The sequence below is a fragment of the Cornus florida genome, unplaced genomic scaffold, assembly GCF_030987335.1.
Source record: "Cornus florida cultivar Cherokee Brave unplaced genomic scaffold, ASM3098733v1 CherokeeBrave_3.0.0_Hap2_Chr01, whole genome shotgun sequence".
NCBI lineage: Eukaryota > Viridiplantae > Streptophyta > Magnoliopsida > Cornales > Cornaceae > Cornus > Cornus florida.
Genome location: NW_026775571.1, coordinates 96,707,996 through 96,727,647, shown reverse-complemented (window position 1 = coordinate 96,727,647; position 19,652 = coordinate 96,707,996). Strand labels below are relative to the sequence as shown.

At 37.2% G+C, this 19,652-nt stretch overlaps 2 protein-coding genes across 2 annotated transcripts; one reads left to right on the top strand and one right to left on the bottom strand.

Annotated features, from left to right (window-relative positions):
* The first annotated feature begins 9,539 nt into the window (after positions 1 to 9,539).
* LOC132278304 (probable serine/threonine-protein kinase PBL23) lies at positions 9,540 to 14,865 on the top strand. Its single transcript, XM_059780104.1, has 7 exons — positions 9,540 to 9,682; positions 10,033 to 10,518; positions 12,262 to 12,428; positions 13,102 to 13,283; positions 13,371 to 13,560; positions 13,956 to 14,347; positions 14,634 to 14,865. Exons 1-7 carry the CDS (start codon positions 9,540 to 9,542, stop codon positions 14,850 to 14,852), a joined length of 1,779 nt encoding a protein of 592 aa, XP_059636087.1. The 3' UTR covers positions 14,853 to 14,865.
* A 1,943-nt stretch (positions 14,866 to 16,808) lies between these two features.
* Positions 16,809 to 17,153, bottom strand: LOC132278299 (uncharacterized). The gene has a single exon (XM_059780101.1). It carries the CDS (start codon positions 17,151 to 17,153, stop codon positions 16,809 to 16,811), a length of 345 nt encoding a protein of 114 aa, XP_059636084.1.
* Positions 17,154 to 19,652: the final 2,499 nt, after the last annotated feature.

Sequence of the window (19,652 nt, the reverse complement as noted above, 5' to 3'; positions counted from 1 at the left end):
CAATCTGTTCCCATTTCCATTATGCTACAGGCAATGGTTGCAACAACCCTGCCGGTCTCTAATGCTCGGCCTTCACCTGTTGACAGGTAAGGCACTTAGCCACAAACTGCGCAACGTCCTTCTTCATCCCATTCCACCAATACTGACGTCTCAAATTGTGATATATTTTTGTACCACCTGGATGAACTGCAAAGCGGGAAGTATGAAACTCCCGAAGAACATCTTCACGACAAACCGTGGGGACAACCAACAAATCTTTAAACCATAGACCCCCATTTGCATGTAAGGTCCAATCCTTCACTATCTCACCACTGGAGATTAAAACGTGAATGGCATCCAAATCTGGATCATGTCTCTGTGACTCAATCACTCGTCCGATAAGAGTAGGCTGAGCCACAAGACTAAACAAGAATGCCGACCCAATGCAATCATCCTCATCTAAATAACACAATACTATCTCCGTTGATGCGACCCGAGCGTGTGCACAAAATAATGCACAACACTTTAGGTTTAGAAATAATGTCAAGTGGGCATCATATTTTAAAATTTATAAAACCACTAAACACTTATACTATGTAGTATGAAGCGAGTAGGGATCGAACCCAAGGGATTGAACACGTGTTGGAATTAAACTTGATTTTAGTGCTAATGAGATTGCACAAGAGAGAGAGAGAAAAACATTTTTGGTGAAGTGATTAAACTAGAGTTAAATCAAAAGCATGGAAATAGAAATGACAACGCAAGTAAATTAAATTAAATTAAACTAAGAATTAAAGAGATATAAAGAGAGTCTTAGGGTTAGGATTCACCACTAAGCTCATGCAATTAACCATATGCTTTCAATTAATGGGGAATTCATTAGTGTAATTATAGATGTAGCCACATTATCATCACAAATCACAATTGTAAGCATAGATTATCAACATCAAGAATGAGTTGTCTACTTAATGACAATTAAACTAAAGTGTAGAATCCATTCAAGACTACGTCATAACCCACCATACACATTCACAAATGTATCAAATAAGAGCACACATCAATCAAGAGAATAATATTAATTGTAATTAGAAGCATGGATTAACATAATCAAGCACAAATTGCCTACTTAACTACAATTAACTAATAACAAGAAAGCTAATTTGTAGAACAACCCATCACGATTAAGCCTTTATCCATCAAATTAATTGACAATTGTATCAAATAAGTATCATGTTATGGCCATCACTAAACACAACTACAAGAAGTATTTAATGTAGAATATAATCCTAAAGCAATCACACATAGACACGCAAATTACATATAGAATTAATGAAAGAATTAAGTTCTAATCATCTAATGAAGAATAAAATCCCTAATTAATCATACATAGACATACAATCAATTGGAGATTTCAATGGAAGAATTCATCAATACAAACCCTAATTTATCAAATCAAGCATGTATATATAAAGAAATCACAAGGCCATATAATTTAATTACAACATAATAATTCCCCTAGAAAAGAAATACAAAGGTTAGGTTTACATGAACTTAGGGCTCATCTAAGCCCTAAGTGAAAAACTAGCTCATGGAGAAGATGATCATGGTGTCAACAAGCTCTATCTCCATCTTTTGGCTCCTTCTTCTTCTTCCTTCAATTGTAGACAAAGCCTCTGTAAAAATGTTCTTCAAACCCTAGTTTTTTCTTTTTCCCCCAGAGAGAACGTGATATCACAGTACAGATTAAAAAATAATAATCAAAACTTAATTCTTCAAATAATAAATCACTAAACTAATAAATACTAACCCTAAAAACAATGGGTCCCACTGGGCTTAAGTAATAAACCTATTAAAGCCCACTAGGTTACAAAATAAGCCCAAACATTAAAATAAAAATATGCAATGTTGCCAAGTCCTGGGAGATTGATCCCCCAGAGTTGAAAAATTCCTTTAAGCCTTATTCAGCTCCATTTTTGCCCCGGGCTATTTGGTTTGTTTCTCCATCTTTGGGAACATCATCAAAGGCCCGAGATTGACCTCTTTGTGCCATTTTCTGAAAATATTTGCTTAACTCCAAAAAGGCTTAATTGGACCGTTCTTAGCTCATTTTAACTTTATTGCCCTGAAATACACATAAACATAAATTAGGACTAAAACATAAACTTAAGATAGATGCAAAGACTGAAATACCCTAACTTAGGTGCTGAAATGTGCAACATTTAAGCACTTATCATCCGTCAAACTTTCAAATATCTTCCACTTCCAAATAGCCAAACCGGCCAAAGTGCCTCGAGATTTTCGGCTTAAGACATCAGCTACAATATTTGCCTTACCCGGATGATACTGCAAATCAAAGTTTTAATCTTCCAAGTACTCAACCCACCGTCTCTGTCTATTGTTCAAGTCCTTTTGGGAGAAAAGGTACTTGAGGCTCTTGTGATCCGAGAACACCTCTAATCGTTCACCATACAAGTAGTGTCTCCAACACTTCAAAGCAAATACCACTACCGCCAACTCTAAATCATCAGTAGGATAGTTGTACTTATGAGTCTTTAACTGCTGAGACCCATAAGCCACTACTTTACCATCTTGTATCAACACACATCCCAAGCCATCGCGTGAAACATCACAATAAATCACATAACCCAAGCCACGCTCAGGTATCACCAACACTGGAGCTATAATTAATCTTGTCTTCAACTCCTGAAAAGATGACTCACAAGCTTCATTCCACGTAAACTTGATCCCTTTCCGGGTCAAACGGGTCATAGACGCTGCTAAACGGGAGAAATCTTTCACAAATCTCCGGGTGTAACCCGCTAGACCAAGAAAACTGCGGATCTCAAACACATTCTTGGGTTGCTCCCAAGTCAAAACAGCTTCAATCTTTGATGGATCAATGGACACTCCGCCTTCTGAAACAACGTGCCCCAAGAACTTCACCTCTTGTAGCCAAAACTCACATTTCTCATATTTGGCATACAATCGGTGCTCCCGCAAAATTTGCAAAACAATACTCAAATGGACCTCGTGCTCTTCCCGAGTCCGTGAATACACAAGAATGTCATCCACGAAGACTACCACAAACTGGTCCAAGTAATCGTGAAAGACGCGGTTCATCAAGTCCATGAATGCCGCTGGTGCATTAGTCAAGCCAAATAGCATAACAAGGAACTCATAGTGTCCATACCGTGTACGGAACACTGTCTTTGGGATATCTTCATCCCTAACCCTCAACTGATAGTAGCCAGATCTTAAATCAATCTTCGAGAAACAACTGGCTCCTTTCAACTGATCAAACAAATCGTCTATCATTGGCAAAGGATACTTGTTCTTGATGGTGACATGATTCAATTTCCGATAATCAATGCACAACCTCAAAGAACCATCTTTCTTTTTAGCAAACAAGACCGGTACGCCCCATGATGACACACTCGGTCGGATAAAACCTTTCATCCTTAAATCATCAAGTTGCTTCTTCAATTCTTCTAATTCGACTGGGGCCATACGATACGGTGCCATAGAAATCAGCGCGATACCTAGCATCAAATCAATAGTGAACTCCACTTCTCGGTGTGGAGGCAACTCTGTCAAATCTTCCAAAAACACATCCAGAAAATCACGAACAACTGCAGGATAATCTTCTCCCACAACATCCTCCTCTTCGGCTAGAAGACTAGCCAAGAAGTAATCACCATGACTCCGTTCACGAATTCCATACAATGATGAAGGCTGGGAATCACTCCGATCTCCCATGAAAAAGAAACAATCTCCCTCAGGAGTGCAAACCGTGACTCTTCCTCTGAAACAATCAATTGTGGTATGAAAGAAAGCCAACCAATCCATCCCGAGAATGACATCAAAGCTAGTCATCTCTAGGAGGATAAGGTCAAACACGAAAGTCCACCCCGCTATCACAATGGAACAGTCCCTCACGACTCGGCTCAAAGACACTGAAACTCCAACTGGCGTATCAACACATAACGCCCGATCCAAGAAACTAACCTCTAACCCCGATGCAAGTGCAAATGATGATGAAATGAAAGAGTGAGATGCACCAGAGTTAAACAAAATACGGGCCCAAGAACCAAACACTGGAAATATGCCTCGGAGAACTGACGGTCCAGGAGATAGATCAGTCGGTGCAAGTGCAAAGACACGTCCCTGTTGTGCCTGTGCTTGAGAACCACCAATCTGAACACCAGACTGCTGTGCTGACACAGTAGGAGTATCCTTCCTAGCTGGGCGAGAACCCTGAGAAGACATGGCAGGCTGAGGTGGTGGCGGTGGTCTGAAACCTGACTAAACTGTAGCCGACTGTGACGGCCTCTGCCGTGACCCTCTGCTACTAGTGGTGCCTGCTCCCTGACTCGGACAGTCTCGAATCAAGTGACCCTGCTGGCCACACCCATAACAAGTCCTTGGAACTGAAGAAACTGAAGACGATCTCATGGGACAACTAGACTTGTAGTGCCCAGGTTGCTGACATTGATAACAAACAACTCCACTTCTGTCAGATCCAGCTGGCATAGGAGTGGTAGGAGCAAATCATGCAGACTGTTGCCCCTAAAACTAAAATGAACCACTTTTACTCCTTTTCCAAGGAGATCCCTCCGAGGATGACCCTACACCTCTCTTTTGCTTCAACTGCTCTCTTCTTGCATCCTTCTCTTTATTATCGGCCTCCAACATTAATACCCTTTCTACTGCTTCCGAGTAAACTTTAATGAACTACACCGTGATCAACGGCCTCATCCGATCATTAAGACCAGAAACAAACTTCCGAGTCTTGTAAGCTTCATCTCTCACCATTTCTGGAGTAAAACGGGAGAGTGAAGTAAACTTGTTCTCATATTCCACCACTGACATGCTCCCTTGAATAAGATTATGAAACTGGTCTTGTAACTCCCATCTTTTGAAAAGCGGAAAATACTTCTCATAGAACAGTTCCTTGAACCTGTCCCAACTCATCTCCTCCATCTTATACTGGTTGGTGACTGACTTCCACCAAACCTTGGCATCTTTAGTAAACTTGTAAGTAGCTAGGATGATCTTCAAATGATCCTCTGTCACATCCATTGAGATCAACTGAGTCTCAACCTGATCCAGGTAGTCATCTGTTACCATTGGATCCGCACCGCCCTCGAACATAACTGGCATCAACTAAGAAAAACCTTTAATGATCTTGAGACGCTTCTGAGCTGGCGTCTCCTCAACTTGAACTGTAGGTTATGGTGCCGATTGCGACTGAGCAACAATCGTTGCCCTCACGGCACTTTGCCACAAACGATTAAGCTCCAGTGCCACAGAACCTTCACCCACTTCTACGAGTGCTTCAACATTATCCCTCCTCGGGAGAACAACTCTTGGGGGAATCAAGTCCCTAAGAAGCGTTCCTCATCATTTAGCTCCGCCGGATTGGAGCTAGAGCTCTCGCCAACTTCACCCCTTGTTGGCCTAGGGCCAACATGCTTTAACTCTTCACGTCGTGACATCGTGCTATAAAACGAGAGAACGGTTCAAAAACATGACGCTAAAGTCCACCGTGGACGACTCAACATAAAATGATGACGTACCAACACTTAGCATACACAACTATGCAAGAAACATTTAACGTAAACATTTAGGCACATAAGCACATAGACAATTAAACATACTTGTTCAAATAAATAAACACGTAGCAAGGAATCACGTAAACAATGTAAACAACACCCCACGCAACTCTATGTAGGCCTCTACCCGTCGTCCCAAAGGTTTTCGAAGCCACGCTCTGATACCATTCTGTAACGACCCAAATCCTCATGGATCCGGATCATTAAACGGGTCCTTACCCGACCCAAAATCATCAAAGGGTAAAACGGTCATTTCACGTCAAAATTAAATAACAAGGTCCAAAAAGGGCAAATTGGTAATTTGTCATGAATCCATAAATTAAGGCTCAAGGATATCATAGTCCTTTACTTGTACCATATAATAAATAAAATAAGGTTCGGGGCAATATAGTCTTTTGGGTGGTTAAAATATAATTATTTCATTTTGGTGGGTCATAAAATAATTACGTGCAACATCACTTGGGGCCAAAATGAAATTATAAGAACTTAAAATTTGTAATTACATATGTGACGTAAACCGGTCGACGTATATGCATCACTGGTTTGGGTTAGAAACAGTGGTAATAACCACTGCCAAGATACCGATCGACTAGTTTGGGACGTATGCCATAATAACCATTCTGCCAAGATACCGGTCGACATTTGGGAAGCCACATGTCGACCGGTTCTAGGAAAATTGCACTCCCACTTCCCACTGTCCAGTGATAACTCACTTACACCAACACTTGGTAATTAACCACCCCGCCACTACATTCACGTATAAAATTAAGATATACTTCAACATCAAATTGTAATAACAACCGTTGGTAACGTAATTTACAACACGTTACTTAGAATACACAAAACTGATTTTGAGTGAGTAATAATTACATTTTCTCAAGGATCATTCACAAACTTAATTACATTCCCAAAACTATAATTACACATGAAATAGCTAAATACAAGATAGCAAAATCATCTTCTAACAACTTACAATTTTGAGGTAGATTAGCATCCGCCGGTTCTTTTCCAAGACCTGAAAAAAATAGATATATATAGTAGGGTGAGCTATATGCTCAGTAGGTGACACTTAAGACTTGCGTCTTGTGCCTCCGTGAATCCAATCAAAGCATAGGCCAATGGGAGATAGGGAGCATACAACATAGGGGATTAATACAACTTTCCAACCAAATTCGAATACAAAGAATGTAATGCCGTGGAATGCAAATGCATGCCAATGTCACTCCCCATTTTCATTCTCAAAATCATCACTTTCAACTGTTAATACAGCCCGCCCTTTGGTGACCCCGCTGCGACACGAGAGGAGGATTGGCTAGTGTCCCTGACCCTTGGTAACCCCGTGGCGTCATTATGGGGCCCAGCTAGCTCAACCACGCTAGGGCGACTCCTTAGTCCCCTCTAGGCTATATTAACCTCCGGCTAGTTGGTAATCCCGCAGCGACCGGGTTTGCATAAAACCATTTTATCCAAAACACTTCCCCAAAATTCCCAATTTCATTTTGAAACAAATTTCTCCCATTTCATGCAACCCAATGGTTCATGTATGCACATATATTCCATACTTTCAATATTATGGCATTTAAAGAATTACAATACCCAATCAAACATATATCATGTTCAACATTTCTAGAAAGGTCATCAACATAATAAACACAACAAAGCATCATCTAGACATACTTTTCACATAGAACAAATCATATTCAAGGTTGTGAAATTCTCTAGACATCACTTACACAACATTAAAACAACTAATTCTCAATTTAAGCATGTTTATTACACAAAGAAGATAAAATTCACCAAAGAGCAAGAACATCATGAATTAAGGATCCCTACCTCAAGTTTGCACCAAAACCCTAAAGATGGGTCCCAATTTCAAATTCCCTAGGGAGGCTCAAAGCTGTAATTGATGGTACTCACGCGTAGAGCTTATCGTGCTCTTCGTTTTGCCTCAAACGGCACCTTAATCCGCCAAGAATTGAGAGAATAATCAAAGCTCAAAGATTGTCTTTCAAGTGGAAAGAAAAAGAAAAGGAAAATGAGAGAGGGAGAGAAGCTATGGGAAAGAGAGAATGTGTGGAGTAAAGAAGTGTGGTCTCAAGACCATTTCAAGTGTTAGTGGTGGGCCCCACCAGATTTTCTTTTTGCTCCAATTTTACACCACATACACACATAAGTGAACCACATGCAAATACTACTTAATCCACATAATTTAAAATGCAAAATGCAAATGGACCTAACCACAATCCCGAACACAACATGCGAAAAGACAGAAATACCCTTGTCTCCACGAATTATTGAAAAAAAAAAAGAAAATGCTGAAAAAATCAGAAACATCACACATTTTATTTTGTTATCTTTTGTATTAGACTCTAGTATTTTTTGTAAATGTAATATTAACTATCTTGTGAAACTTTAGTTTAATTAATATAATATTGTAAGCTATGGACTTTAAAATTTTAGCTACAATTATGGACTGTAACTTGATGTAACGGATGTGTCCCTTGTTTGGATGAGATGGAGAAATGGGACTTTTCTATGTATGTAACCATTTTGGGAATGTAGTATAATATCTGAATTGTGTGTTGGGACAGGAAAAGTTAGATTTAAGGCCCAGTGAGGCCATTGCATTTATTTTTGTATTTGTACAGGTTGTTGAGGGACATTTTCTGTGGAGGTCATGCCGAAATTTTTATAGATTTTTTTAATTATTATTTTGGTATCTTTTCAGGTCCTTACAATAATGAAAAATTTTCTCATGAATTTAAAGCATACTTTAAGTCAACAAAATTTCTACAATTACATATATTACACAAGGACATAATCACAAAAACATACTTTCCATATCCAATCAACAAATCATACGTACATATATAATTTACAGAAAACATACATAGAGATACACATCATATATCTTGCATCATGGCAATTTTTCAAAAAAAATTTACAATAAATCACATACATTCCATCTACATCAGGATCACATTATTAAGGAGAAATCCTAAAATTTATTTTCATAATTTCAACATCACTTTTCTTAACAATTAAAAATCATGGGGCATCTAAAATATCAATACTAAGCATGTATCTTCACCACCAAGTATATAATCATAATCATATGTTCAATTAATACATATAATACATCCATCACCTTAATTACATACAATCATAACAACATAGGCAAAATTACTAAAATCAAACATGCTTAGAATCAAATTAAAAGGGAAAAATTCACAAAAGATCAAAGAAAACATGACTTAAAGTATCCCTACCTCACTTAGATGCAAAAACCCCAATTCCAAGCCTAATTTTCGAAAATTCCATGGTTGGCCAAAGATGAAATTGCTTACATCAACTTGAAGATCTCGCTGAGCTCTCCGTTTCGCCGCAAACGGCACCAAAAATCTCTAAAAAATGAGAGAGAAATCAAGGCCTTAAGGATGTAGATATAGAGAGATAGAGAGTTCCGATAGTGAGAGAAAGCTTGGTCACGATTTTTGGGGGAAAAATGATAAGACAACAGATGATATAACAATGTAATAAGTTAGTGCTTTGTGGAGTCCAGCAGAAAAATAAAAATAAGAAATATTACATTGATAGCAAAAGATACCTCATAGGAGGCTACTGAATCTGCACTAGACCGGAGTAAGCCTAAGACTCACAAATATGGAGGGGCCTTCGATGTTTCCCAGGGTAAAGTACTAGAGGAAAGAGAAAAGGCCCCAACAAGTCATGAATTGAGCACCGGAGAGACTGCAGAAACTCCATTATTTTTGGTAGACTGCAGAAACTCCATTATTTTTGGTTACTAAGGCAGGCATTTTAGAGATTGTTGAAGAAACCCTCAACACGTATCCTCAAGCAGTCGAGCATACTGATGATGAAGGGCGTAACATTTTACATGTAGCTATCAAGTATCACCAAATACATATTTTTGATTTTGTAGTGAAGATGGAAATTCCGATGATGAGGCTCATAAGAAAGATGGACAACAATGGGAACTCCATACTCCATATGGTTGGAATAAAGGCACAAGATCATGCAGCTGAAGACATGCCAAGCCCTGCTTTGCGACTGCAAGAGGACTTGCTCTTGTTCGAGGTACAATTCTTATGTCCCCTTCCTTAATGGACAGATGCACACAAAAACATACACTTTAGTTGCATTATAAGCATAGTCATTATAGAAACAGACATTTGTGTATCCTTTGATGTGTCGGATGGGGGATGCTACATTTTTGAAACTCCTAGGGTCCCAATAATTTTTCCAACATCCTGAAGCACCTTCTCGTGTTTTTAACATAACTATAAAATGAATAGCAAAATAAGAGTTCAAAATCTTAACTTGCCGGTACTAAGGAAAGTTTTTCATGTGATTCCATGTTTGTGCAGCGTGTGCAGAAGATCTCCACAACTCATTTCATCAAACACTTAAAACTCTAAAGGGCAGACTGCAGAAGTGCAGACGCCAAAGAATGGCTAAAGCTCACTGCTGAGAATTGCTCCTTTGTTGCTGTGGTAATTGCAACTGTTGCCTTTACTGCCGTCTACACGGTACCAGGAGGTCCAAGCGAGATTACTGGTCTTCTGCTTCTCCTTAACAATCCTTTCTTCGTAATTTTCACCATGACTGATGTACTCTCTCTTACATTCGCGTTGACATCAGTGGTGACATTTCTCTCCATCATCACCTCATCATTTCGGTTAAAGGACTTCAAGCAGTCTCTTCCTAAAAAACTAATGCTTGGAGTTACTCTTCTGATTTTCTCTGTTTCAATGATGATGTTGTCATTTGCAGCAACACTTGTCCTGATGATACATAACAAGGAACAGTGGACAAGACTTACCTTTTACACTGTTGCTTTCTTGCCTGTCACCATATTCGCATTTTCATACGTGCCTCTGTATATATCACTCATGGAAACTTTCATGTACTCCCTTAAGAAAATAGGGGATGTTTTTCCTCGGTTTAGCAGTGCCTTTATTCGATCTTGGGTGGCCAATTCATTCAGATTTTCTAAATTCCAAACCAAAATCACCTCTAAAAGTATGGATTCTCAAGCCACTAGCTCCACCAGTTCTACATATGCTTGCACAACTCAAACCACGCATTCCTTTGTTTGAACCGTGGAATGCAACCTCATTTTAGTACCATCTCCAAAACACCTTGTCGATCATTACATTCTGTATGGTTCTAGATTTTCTTAAAATGTTTGCTTTCATACTATATAGTGTTCTAATTTTGTTAAGTCAAAACTCTTAATTTGTGGACCATTTGGATCCACAACATTCAAGGCAATAATTTCCTGATCTTGGCTAGGAGATGAATTACTATTACATTCTAAGAAATAAACCACAAGATGAGCAAGGGACTTCAACTTACAATTATTTGGCTATAACGTTGTGTTGAACATGTGGATTTTGTCGTCATTCTCCAATTTATTTATTTTTTATTTTTATTTTTTTTCGTTGTGTAACAAACATTGCCTAGAAAAAATGATATTCTAAAAAAAAAAAAAAAAAAACCAATGCCGTCTCCTCAACAGTGTTGGGACTCCGGCATTGTCTTGGTTTCAAATGGTAAACAATTCGAATGTGGTTTCCGCAGAGACTTGGGCTCAAGTCTTCTACTTAAATTTCATTATTCTTTTCATATTCGAACTCGCAGAATCACATTTTTTCCATCTTAATTTTTTTCACTCGACTGCTTAGACTTGGGGGTGTTAAGACCAAAAATAAAATAAATAAAATAAAAAATAGATTTAAATTTAAAAAAGAAGTGACTAGGGTTTAGCCAATGACGTCCAAAGATTTTTAAGCCAGTAGCGGTCCCTTAGGCTTAGGTTGGATAAATCAGCTAATGCAAACTTAATTCAGGCCTAATTGTAACAGTCATAACACAATCTCATTATACAGTCCCAACCCCTTTTGTTCTTCCAATAATAAAAAAAAAAAAGTAGTCCACAAATGCATTTATATCTTTTTATTCATTCCAAATACCAGTGGAGGCACCAATCCACGTTAGTCCAAATAGTATGATCTATTATTGTGTCCTGGTAGGAGAATATTATAGTATGCGTGGTGCAAGTGTGTGCACGTTTGCTTGAAATTTTGATCGATAAAAGTTATAAATAAATAAAAATTATAAATAAGAACAATTTTGTTTAGAAATTTAGCAAGGATTTGATGACCCGGCTCATCAAACAAAAAATCTATTTCTGTTACCACAAACCAGATTCAATCTCTCTCTATATATAATTTTTTTTTCCTGAATATATATATTATATATATTTTTTAAACAATATAATATATATTACACATCTAAGATAGAGTGGGCTAAAAACAGCTCAATTTAACGGAAATTTAGGTGGCAAAACTGTCCAAATCAAACGAATTTCAATGTCAATCCAACCAAAATAAACATTCAAATAACTTGTTAATCCCATGCTACCATGTTTGTTAATGCCAACTGATACGTAGTTTTCTACGTATGTTGTAGAGAAAAATTAAAAAAAAAAAATCTTCGTATGTTGTTTGTGTACATGTATTGTTTAGGCCTGAAAATGAACTCTGCCAAAAGTGGTCATGGTATGAAAATGTAATGTTTCATTGCAATGCCTCAATTCAAGTTGTATTGATAAAATTTGAACCTGAGGGGAGCTGCAAATTAAAAGGAAACAGATGAACTTTTTCTCGTGTTGCGGCGTGGATCTTGTCGATTCCAACAAGATAAAGCCTATGAAAAGTTCCAGGAGTTTTTTAAAAGGGTGCAAGAGCTCCAGGAAATGTAATGATGAAGCAGCATTGGCCAAATTGGTCAAGAACATCTCAAAGAAATCAGGTCTGTTGTCTGCAAGTTTTTCTTTGATTTCTTGATAGTTTTAATTTTTATGCAAATGATCAAATTTCATAATATTAACCGACCCCAAATAATTGGGAAAACGCTTGGTTGTTGTTGATCAAATTTCATAATGTTCTGATTGATTTTCTTTCAATGTTTCGTATTGAATTTTTTTTTTTTGGCTATTTATATTATTTTTTTATGGAGCATCTTCTGGTTTAACTTTCTGATTGATTTTCAATTACTTTTTCTTTTCTATTTTTTTCAATTTGAAGTCTTGAAGATACAGAATGCTTTTGGTTATGAATAAAAATGACTGTATTGTTCTTTTAATTATAATTTCTTCATCCTAACAGAATGGTTTTGTCGATACAACTTAAGAAGACTTGTGTATGTAGTGCCTTAATTTGAAGCCTAGTTAATGTTGGAATTGTAACTCTCTTTCAAGGAGATTCGGAGAAAATATTTGTATTTAAATTCAAATATGTTCATGGATGTTCTTCTTTACTTTTCGTTTTTTCATAACCAATGTCAATGTGCAGCTTCCCCAAAAGTAGTTGGGTAGAAATGTTCAATCTTCTATTTTTGAAGGTTCTAAATTTTAGCTGGTAGGAGTTTGTTTGCTGGTCCAAAAACATATTTACCTTTTTGACATCATCTAATCAACTTGCAGGTAGCATTAAGCAGAGGAAACTGGCCAAGGAGATGCTTAAATTCGGAAATGTAAAATGTGCTGCTGAGGTTTTCACATTCCGTCAGTTGGCTGCTGCAACTGACAATTTCAATCTTGAATTGCTCGTGGGAGAAGGAGGTTTCGGGAGGGTGTACAAAGGGTACATTGGGGGCACAAATCAAGTATCTCTCTTTCTGTCTGTGTGTTTGTGTGTGTAGGTGCATACACTACCTCTTCCAGTCTCATACCTTATTTTGCGTCTTTTTCAGGCTGTGGCTGTGAAGCAACTTGATAAGAATGGGATGCAAGGAAATAGAGAATTTCTAGCGGAGGTTCTGATGTCGAGTCTTGTTCACCATCCAAACTTTGTAAATCTGATTGGGTACTGTGCTGATGGCCGGCAAAGAATTTTAGTCTACGAATACATGCCCAATAGATCGTTGGATATTCACCTTCTAGGTATGCTAATTTTTAAACTTTGTGATTTCTTCGACTGAATATGCTGCTTAAATGTACAATTAGATTGTAACCAACCCCCACTATAGACAATGCAAGTACATGCCTTACTCAAATGCAATCATCAATAATGTCACAAGGTTTATTTCAGCATACTAAAACTAAAGGGATGTACGAAAAACTTTTGAAAATTTTGTTCAAAAATATTGGTGTAGGAGCCGAGTCTGAACCATCAAGTTTGTGTCTTAAGCTTCACTTGGTGTAATATATATCTAGCTATTGGTACACTGTCTCTATGTATTAGCAGATACAAGAGGCAACCATTTTAGTTTTTACTCAACAAATTTTGGTACAATGCTTAGTTTTGCTAGTACTGATATGAACTATCTGCTTATCAGATTTGCCTCCAGAGCAGAAGCCTCTGGACTGGTATACTAGGATGAGGATAGCACAAGGAGCAGCTGAAGGACTCGAATACTTACATGATACTGCCGACCCTCCAATAATCTACCGTGACTTCAAAGCATCAAACATTTTATTAGACGAGGACTTCAATCCTAAGTTGTCTGATTTCGGACTTGCTAAGTTAGGTCCAACAGATGGCAAGGACCATGTCTCTACAAGGGTCATGGGGACTTATGGCTACTGTGCACCAGAGTACGCGTTGACAGGTCAGCTGACAACTAAGTCGGATGTGTACAGTTTTGGAGTTGTGTTTCTGGAGATAATTTCAGGAAGGAGAGCTATTGATACCAGGAGACCAACAGAGGAGCACAACCTGATTACTTGGGTATGTTATGCATAGGGTTTGATCTTTCAAATAAATTTATATGCACACCAAACTAAAACAAGTTATAGAACTGTGACCCAAGGCTTGAAAAAGAAAAGGAAGAATGGTCATAATTTACATATCATGACATCTCACGGTTGAGGATCTTCAACAATGCTATTCCTCTCATTGTAAAATGAATTCGAAATTGCATATCTTGTCAAAGCATTTTTCCTTGTTTCATATCCGGATAGTATATGGCTCATGACAGCAGACACGGATGATGATTCTTATGTCTGTCTTGCAGGCATGGCCACTATTACAAGACAGAAGAAATTTTGAACTAATAGCTGATCCATTGCTTGAAGGAAATTACCCTCTAAAGGGTATGTATCAAGCTCTTGCTGTTGCAAGCATGTGTCTCCAAGAGGAAGCTAGCACGCGACCTTTGATCAGTGACGTTGTTATTGCTCTTGATTATTTAGCATTACCAAATGATGAATCTGGGAGTGAAATAAATGCATAAAAGGGTTTGTGGTAGACATTTACTAAAGCAAGAAAGGAGAGGTGAAATTGGATGTAAATATTGCAATCAGCAGTTTAATACATGATCCTGAAATTTTTGATTTATCAAATATAATAAGAATTGCGATTTTAGAAGTTAATATATAGGAATTCACATAGTATTGGGTTCAGGCTGTTAAAAATGAAGAAGAGCTTTTATATAATGTAGTGCAGATTTTGCACCAGTAGTGGAAGATGAAGGACAAAATCTGCACTAGAAATATGCCCTTTTTGGCACATTTTTTAACAATGAAGGAAAACATATTTTAGCAACTTTGAGCATATATAAATATATGTATACATATAATACAGTTTTTTTTCTTTTCTCAGAAAACAGAGTTTTATCACTCACGATGAGCACCTGGTTTTAATTTCAGAAATGTGAAAGGGTAACAGAGAAGGATCTTGACCTCGTTATGAATGCAGTGGCTTCTTGTTGTTTTCTTGTTGCAGTTAGTTTTGGGTTTTTTTTTTTTTTTTCCTATGAACTTCAATAGGTCTCTTTGTTTCAATTTGATCTTCTGTTGGACATTGAAGAGCAATGAATTATTGGGATTAATTATCAACAGCATAACACACATTAACTAGCACACACTTGCCCCTCTGCAAGTGTAGAGTTTCTGTTTATCCAACCAATATAATGCAACAAAATTCTGGCTGAAAACAGTCTTGTCTTTTGATTCAAGGCTTCATTGTGCCTTATTTATCTTTGGGGTTTGACAATTTAATTTTGGAGGGATACAATTCTTGATTATCATCGATCACTTGTTTTATGCTGAAAATCTTAATTTTCTGCTTCTTGCTTGTTCAAATAATTAAAATCCTCTTCTGATGGCCATTCATGTATGGGTTTTAGCTTTACTTCTCAATTATGGATGGTCCAGAATTCGATCTTAAAAGAGCGGTATCTGTAAACTATAGTTATTGATCTCTTACTGCTTCTGAACTTGTGGGAGTTGCTCATTATGTTTGACAATAATCTGTAGGTAGTTGTACTACTTGTATTGATCTGTGTGTTTGTGTGTGTGTGTGTGTGTGTGTGTGTGTGTGTGTGTGTGTTTTCTTGTACTTTACGTTGCCAACCCTTTTCTCAGAATTAGAGCTTTTCTTGTTTGATAAATGAACCTATCTCTATTTTTAGGTTCACCATTACAATAGTTGGTTGTATTACTTGTATCCATCTCACATCTCTGCTAGTTTTATTATAAACAGTACAAGCCAACTGACATGAAACTAACAAGGTAAATCCTCGAAAATACACAACTGCTACATATTCTAAGTATAGCTCCTGCCTTCTGGTTCGATCTTTTTCCTGCATGCCATTAGCCATAGAAAGATTCAACAAACAATAGCTTCTTCCCTGAATCCAACAAACAATAGTAAGACCTAGTTGCTACAAAGGGTGGTAGAGGCTATGTCAGAGTTGGGACAATCAGGATGATTTGTTCCCCTATGACCTGGGAAATGAAAATCATGAAATGTCAGGTACACCAAATTTTCTCGGGAAAAGGTTCTCCAAAAGCACACATTTGAGCCCCTGAGATTATACTGCTACGCCACAAAGATTATGACCAAAAGATCATCATTGAATGAAACAAGGCATCAGACCGCCAAGGGCTGTAACCCAATAGTACTTTCTCACCTACCAAAATAGAAGGTCGGGGGTTTAAGATCCCACAAGGGCGTGTCGATGTTTGAGTTTCTTTCTCGGATAAACAAAAAATGAAGCAAAGGAGATGAGAAAAATCAATACCATGACCAAGGTACCCAAGAAAAGGACCTAATAAAACAAGAGACAGTGTCAGGAAAGTTGCCATCAGATCACTATGGTTGGCCCTGACAAATTTGCTTTATATACAACTAAAAGAGGGGTCTAAAACTGTTGAAGATGTGGAAAAAAAACGTATAAGATCATTGTCTAAACCTCAAATTTCTTCACGTCAGCTTTGAGGTTCATGTAATTGAACCCTCGAACCCCATTCAGCCGATGGCTGTCTGCAACTTCAACCGCGGAGCAGATGTTCTGCAGGAACCTGCCGCTTCTTCTCTTCTTTCTTCTCCATGTCATTGACAAGAATCCGAAGCTAGGCCAGAAATTCCCACTGCTAGAAGCCATGTCCATAATTTGCCCCCGAGGCTTAAGGTCTAACTGGAGCCTGCTGAAGTACTCAATTTCCTTCATGACAAGCGATCCAACAGTGCCTCGCGTGCCTACCTTAATGGGAGTGTTTGCAGCCATTTCTTCAGAAAACTTGTTTGTCATAGTGCTGGTTTTATACAGCATTTTTGGTCATGATTGAAGTGACATTTGAGGTTTTTGGATGAAGAAGAGTGGTGGGTTTGTGTCTCTTTCTGTTTGGGAGGATTGCTTTGAGTTTGGAGCATCTCTTCTTCTCTGCTTTATAATGAGTTTATAAACATGCTTTATTCACAGTGGACAGCGTGAGATATTGCATAATTGGAGTTTTAAAAGGAGATGTGATCATCATATATTCTATTCTCTTTAACCGAAAAATTGTAAGATTTTATGATTATCTATCAATTAACCTTTCAGCCTTTTTGAATTCTTGGGGTCATGGCAATTGTTTTTCCATGTGACACTTGACATCATGATCACTGTAATTGAGATTGATAATCATGTTTTCTGAAATGTTATTACTGCACCTGAATTATCGCAATCAAAATACAAACCTATATCCAATATGCTAATGGTTAGAGGCAATAATAGTTTAAGTTTTTAGGTCAGATTATAAGCGTCCTGTAAGTTACAAAAGTTGTAAATGCATCAGAGCAGTACTTCTTCCGGTGTCACGCCGAGCACTCACCAACTGAATGGTGTCTGAGTCCAAGTCGTTACTAGGTCCTCATGCCGTTGGGAATAAGGGTAGACAGGATAATCCGACCGCAACAAAGATGTTGCGAGTTTGGATGGAGAAAAATATTAAAAGGCAGCTCCACCTAACAATTTAAGTTTCTGAATTGGATAAAAAAAACATCCCTCATTATACTAATACCGTCTAGAGCAGGCGGTGATCTAAAAGAAGCTTTAGGTGAAATTCTATTTTCTGATCCTGGCTAGGGGGAAAAATTGATGTGTATCCTATTTGATGAACCAAATTGAGCGCTTTTTAGGTGTGGTGGTCCTAGCTATTCTTGCTTTCTCTAGTACCTTTTACTTTTGTATAATTGATTATATTTTAAAAGTGGGATGATGGAATAGATTGAATATAACCCACTTTTATGCACATTGTGTGGTACTCAATTCCTAGTGGTAAGAGATATCATTTTATCAACATCTATATTGTAATGCAATAGTTTTATATAGTCTTATCAGTGATCATGCTTCAGCCATTCAATAATTTTCAAATTTCCGTGCAATCCATATTATATTTATCACTTTAAAGATGTATCTGCTACATCCCACCTCTCTAAGAAAAAAGTTATTGATATTTATGCGTGTGGATATTTTTTAATTATATAAACGTATTTTAAAAATCAATTATAAGTACGAATAGTATACAAAGCGAACAATATTTACACAAAATGGACTAACCGTGAAAAATAGTATTAGAGCTAATCCCCAATCAGAAATGGGGGAGTGTACACAAACCTTTATCAGACCAGCAAGAAAACCGGGTTCAAAAAGGGATGATTGTTACATCTCACATCCTCCGGAGAAAGTGGTTGTTGGCTCTTATTTACATGGACAATTCTTAATTATATAAATATATTTTAAAAATTGTGAACACGAAGAGTATGCAAAGTATGCAAAGTGAACAATTTCTACACAGGATGAACAAGTCATGACATTACCTCTTTATGCTTAGGAGGTGGGGGGAGGTCACCTAAACATCAATATAACAAACAAGGTCAAAAAAATTTATTCTTCTTTCGTTGAAATGATTCATCATTGCTAATTGATATGAATAAAGACATTTACCCAAGGAGGGTAAAAATTATTCTTCTTTTTGTTGAAATGAGTCATTATTGCTAGATATGAATAAAGGAGGAATTTGCAATTTTAATCATGAATATAGACATATATTATGTACCAGCAATAGCAGAGGAGATGACATTTAAAGAAAGCCGAAGTCACTGATTAAGCAGAGCTATTAGAGAATTTATAAATCGGATCTAGATTAATGAGTATTTAGAATACATTGATTCCACCTCAGTTTTCTAATTGATATCACCAAGGAAATTTCACAAACTAGAACTGAATTACTTGGAACATAAATGATTTTCTGAAGAAAAATATGAAGATTAAGAATATGATAATAGCAGGGGGCAAATTTCACGCCACATTTAACAATGAGAAGACAAGGGACTATCAACCCAATTTTATAAATTATCTTATTTGTTATTATAATTATAATTATTTATTATTACTACTATTTTGTCGTGGCAAATAACTCAGAGTGTTCAATTTGTTCTTACAAAAATTTTAATCCTTTATTTAAAGAACCAGTAATCCAGGTCATGTTGCGTTTGTTCTTTCAAAGAATTTAATAACAATAAAAATTGAAAATAGAGAACACCAAAAATTTACCTAGAGATGGGGTAATTAAACTCTAATCTTAGAAATCCATTTTTAGGAAACAGGCAACCAAATAATTCTTGTAATTATTTTCTTTCCCTTTTTTCCCCTTCTAAAAACAGAAAACTGTCATCCTAAAATAAAACCAATTATCTTGACTAATTCAATTGTTAAACAGTTACTCCAAGGACACTCACCTAGTAAATTATTTAAGAATAAGGTAGG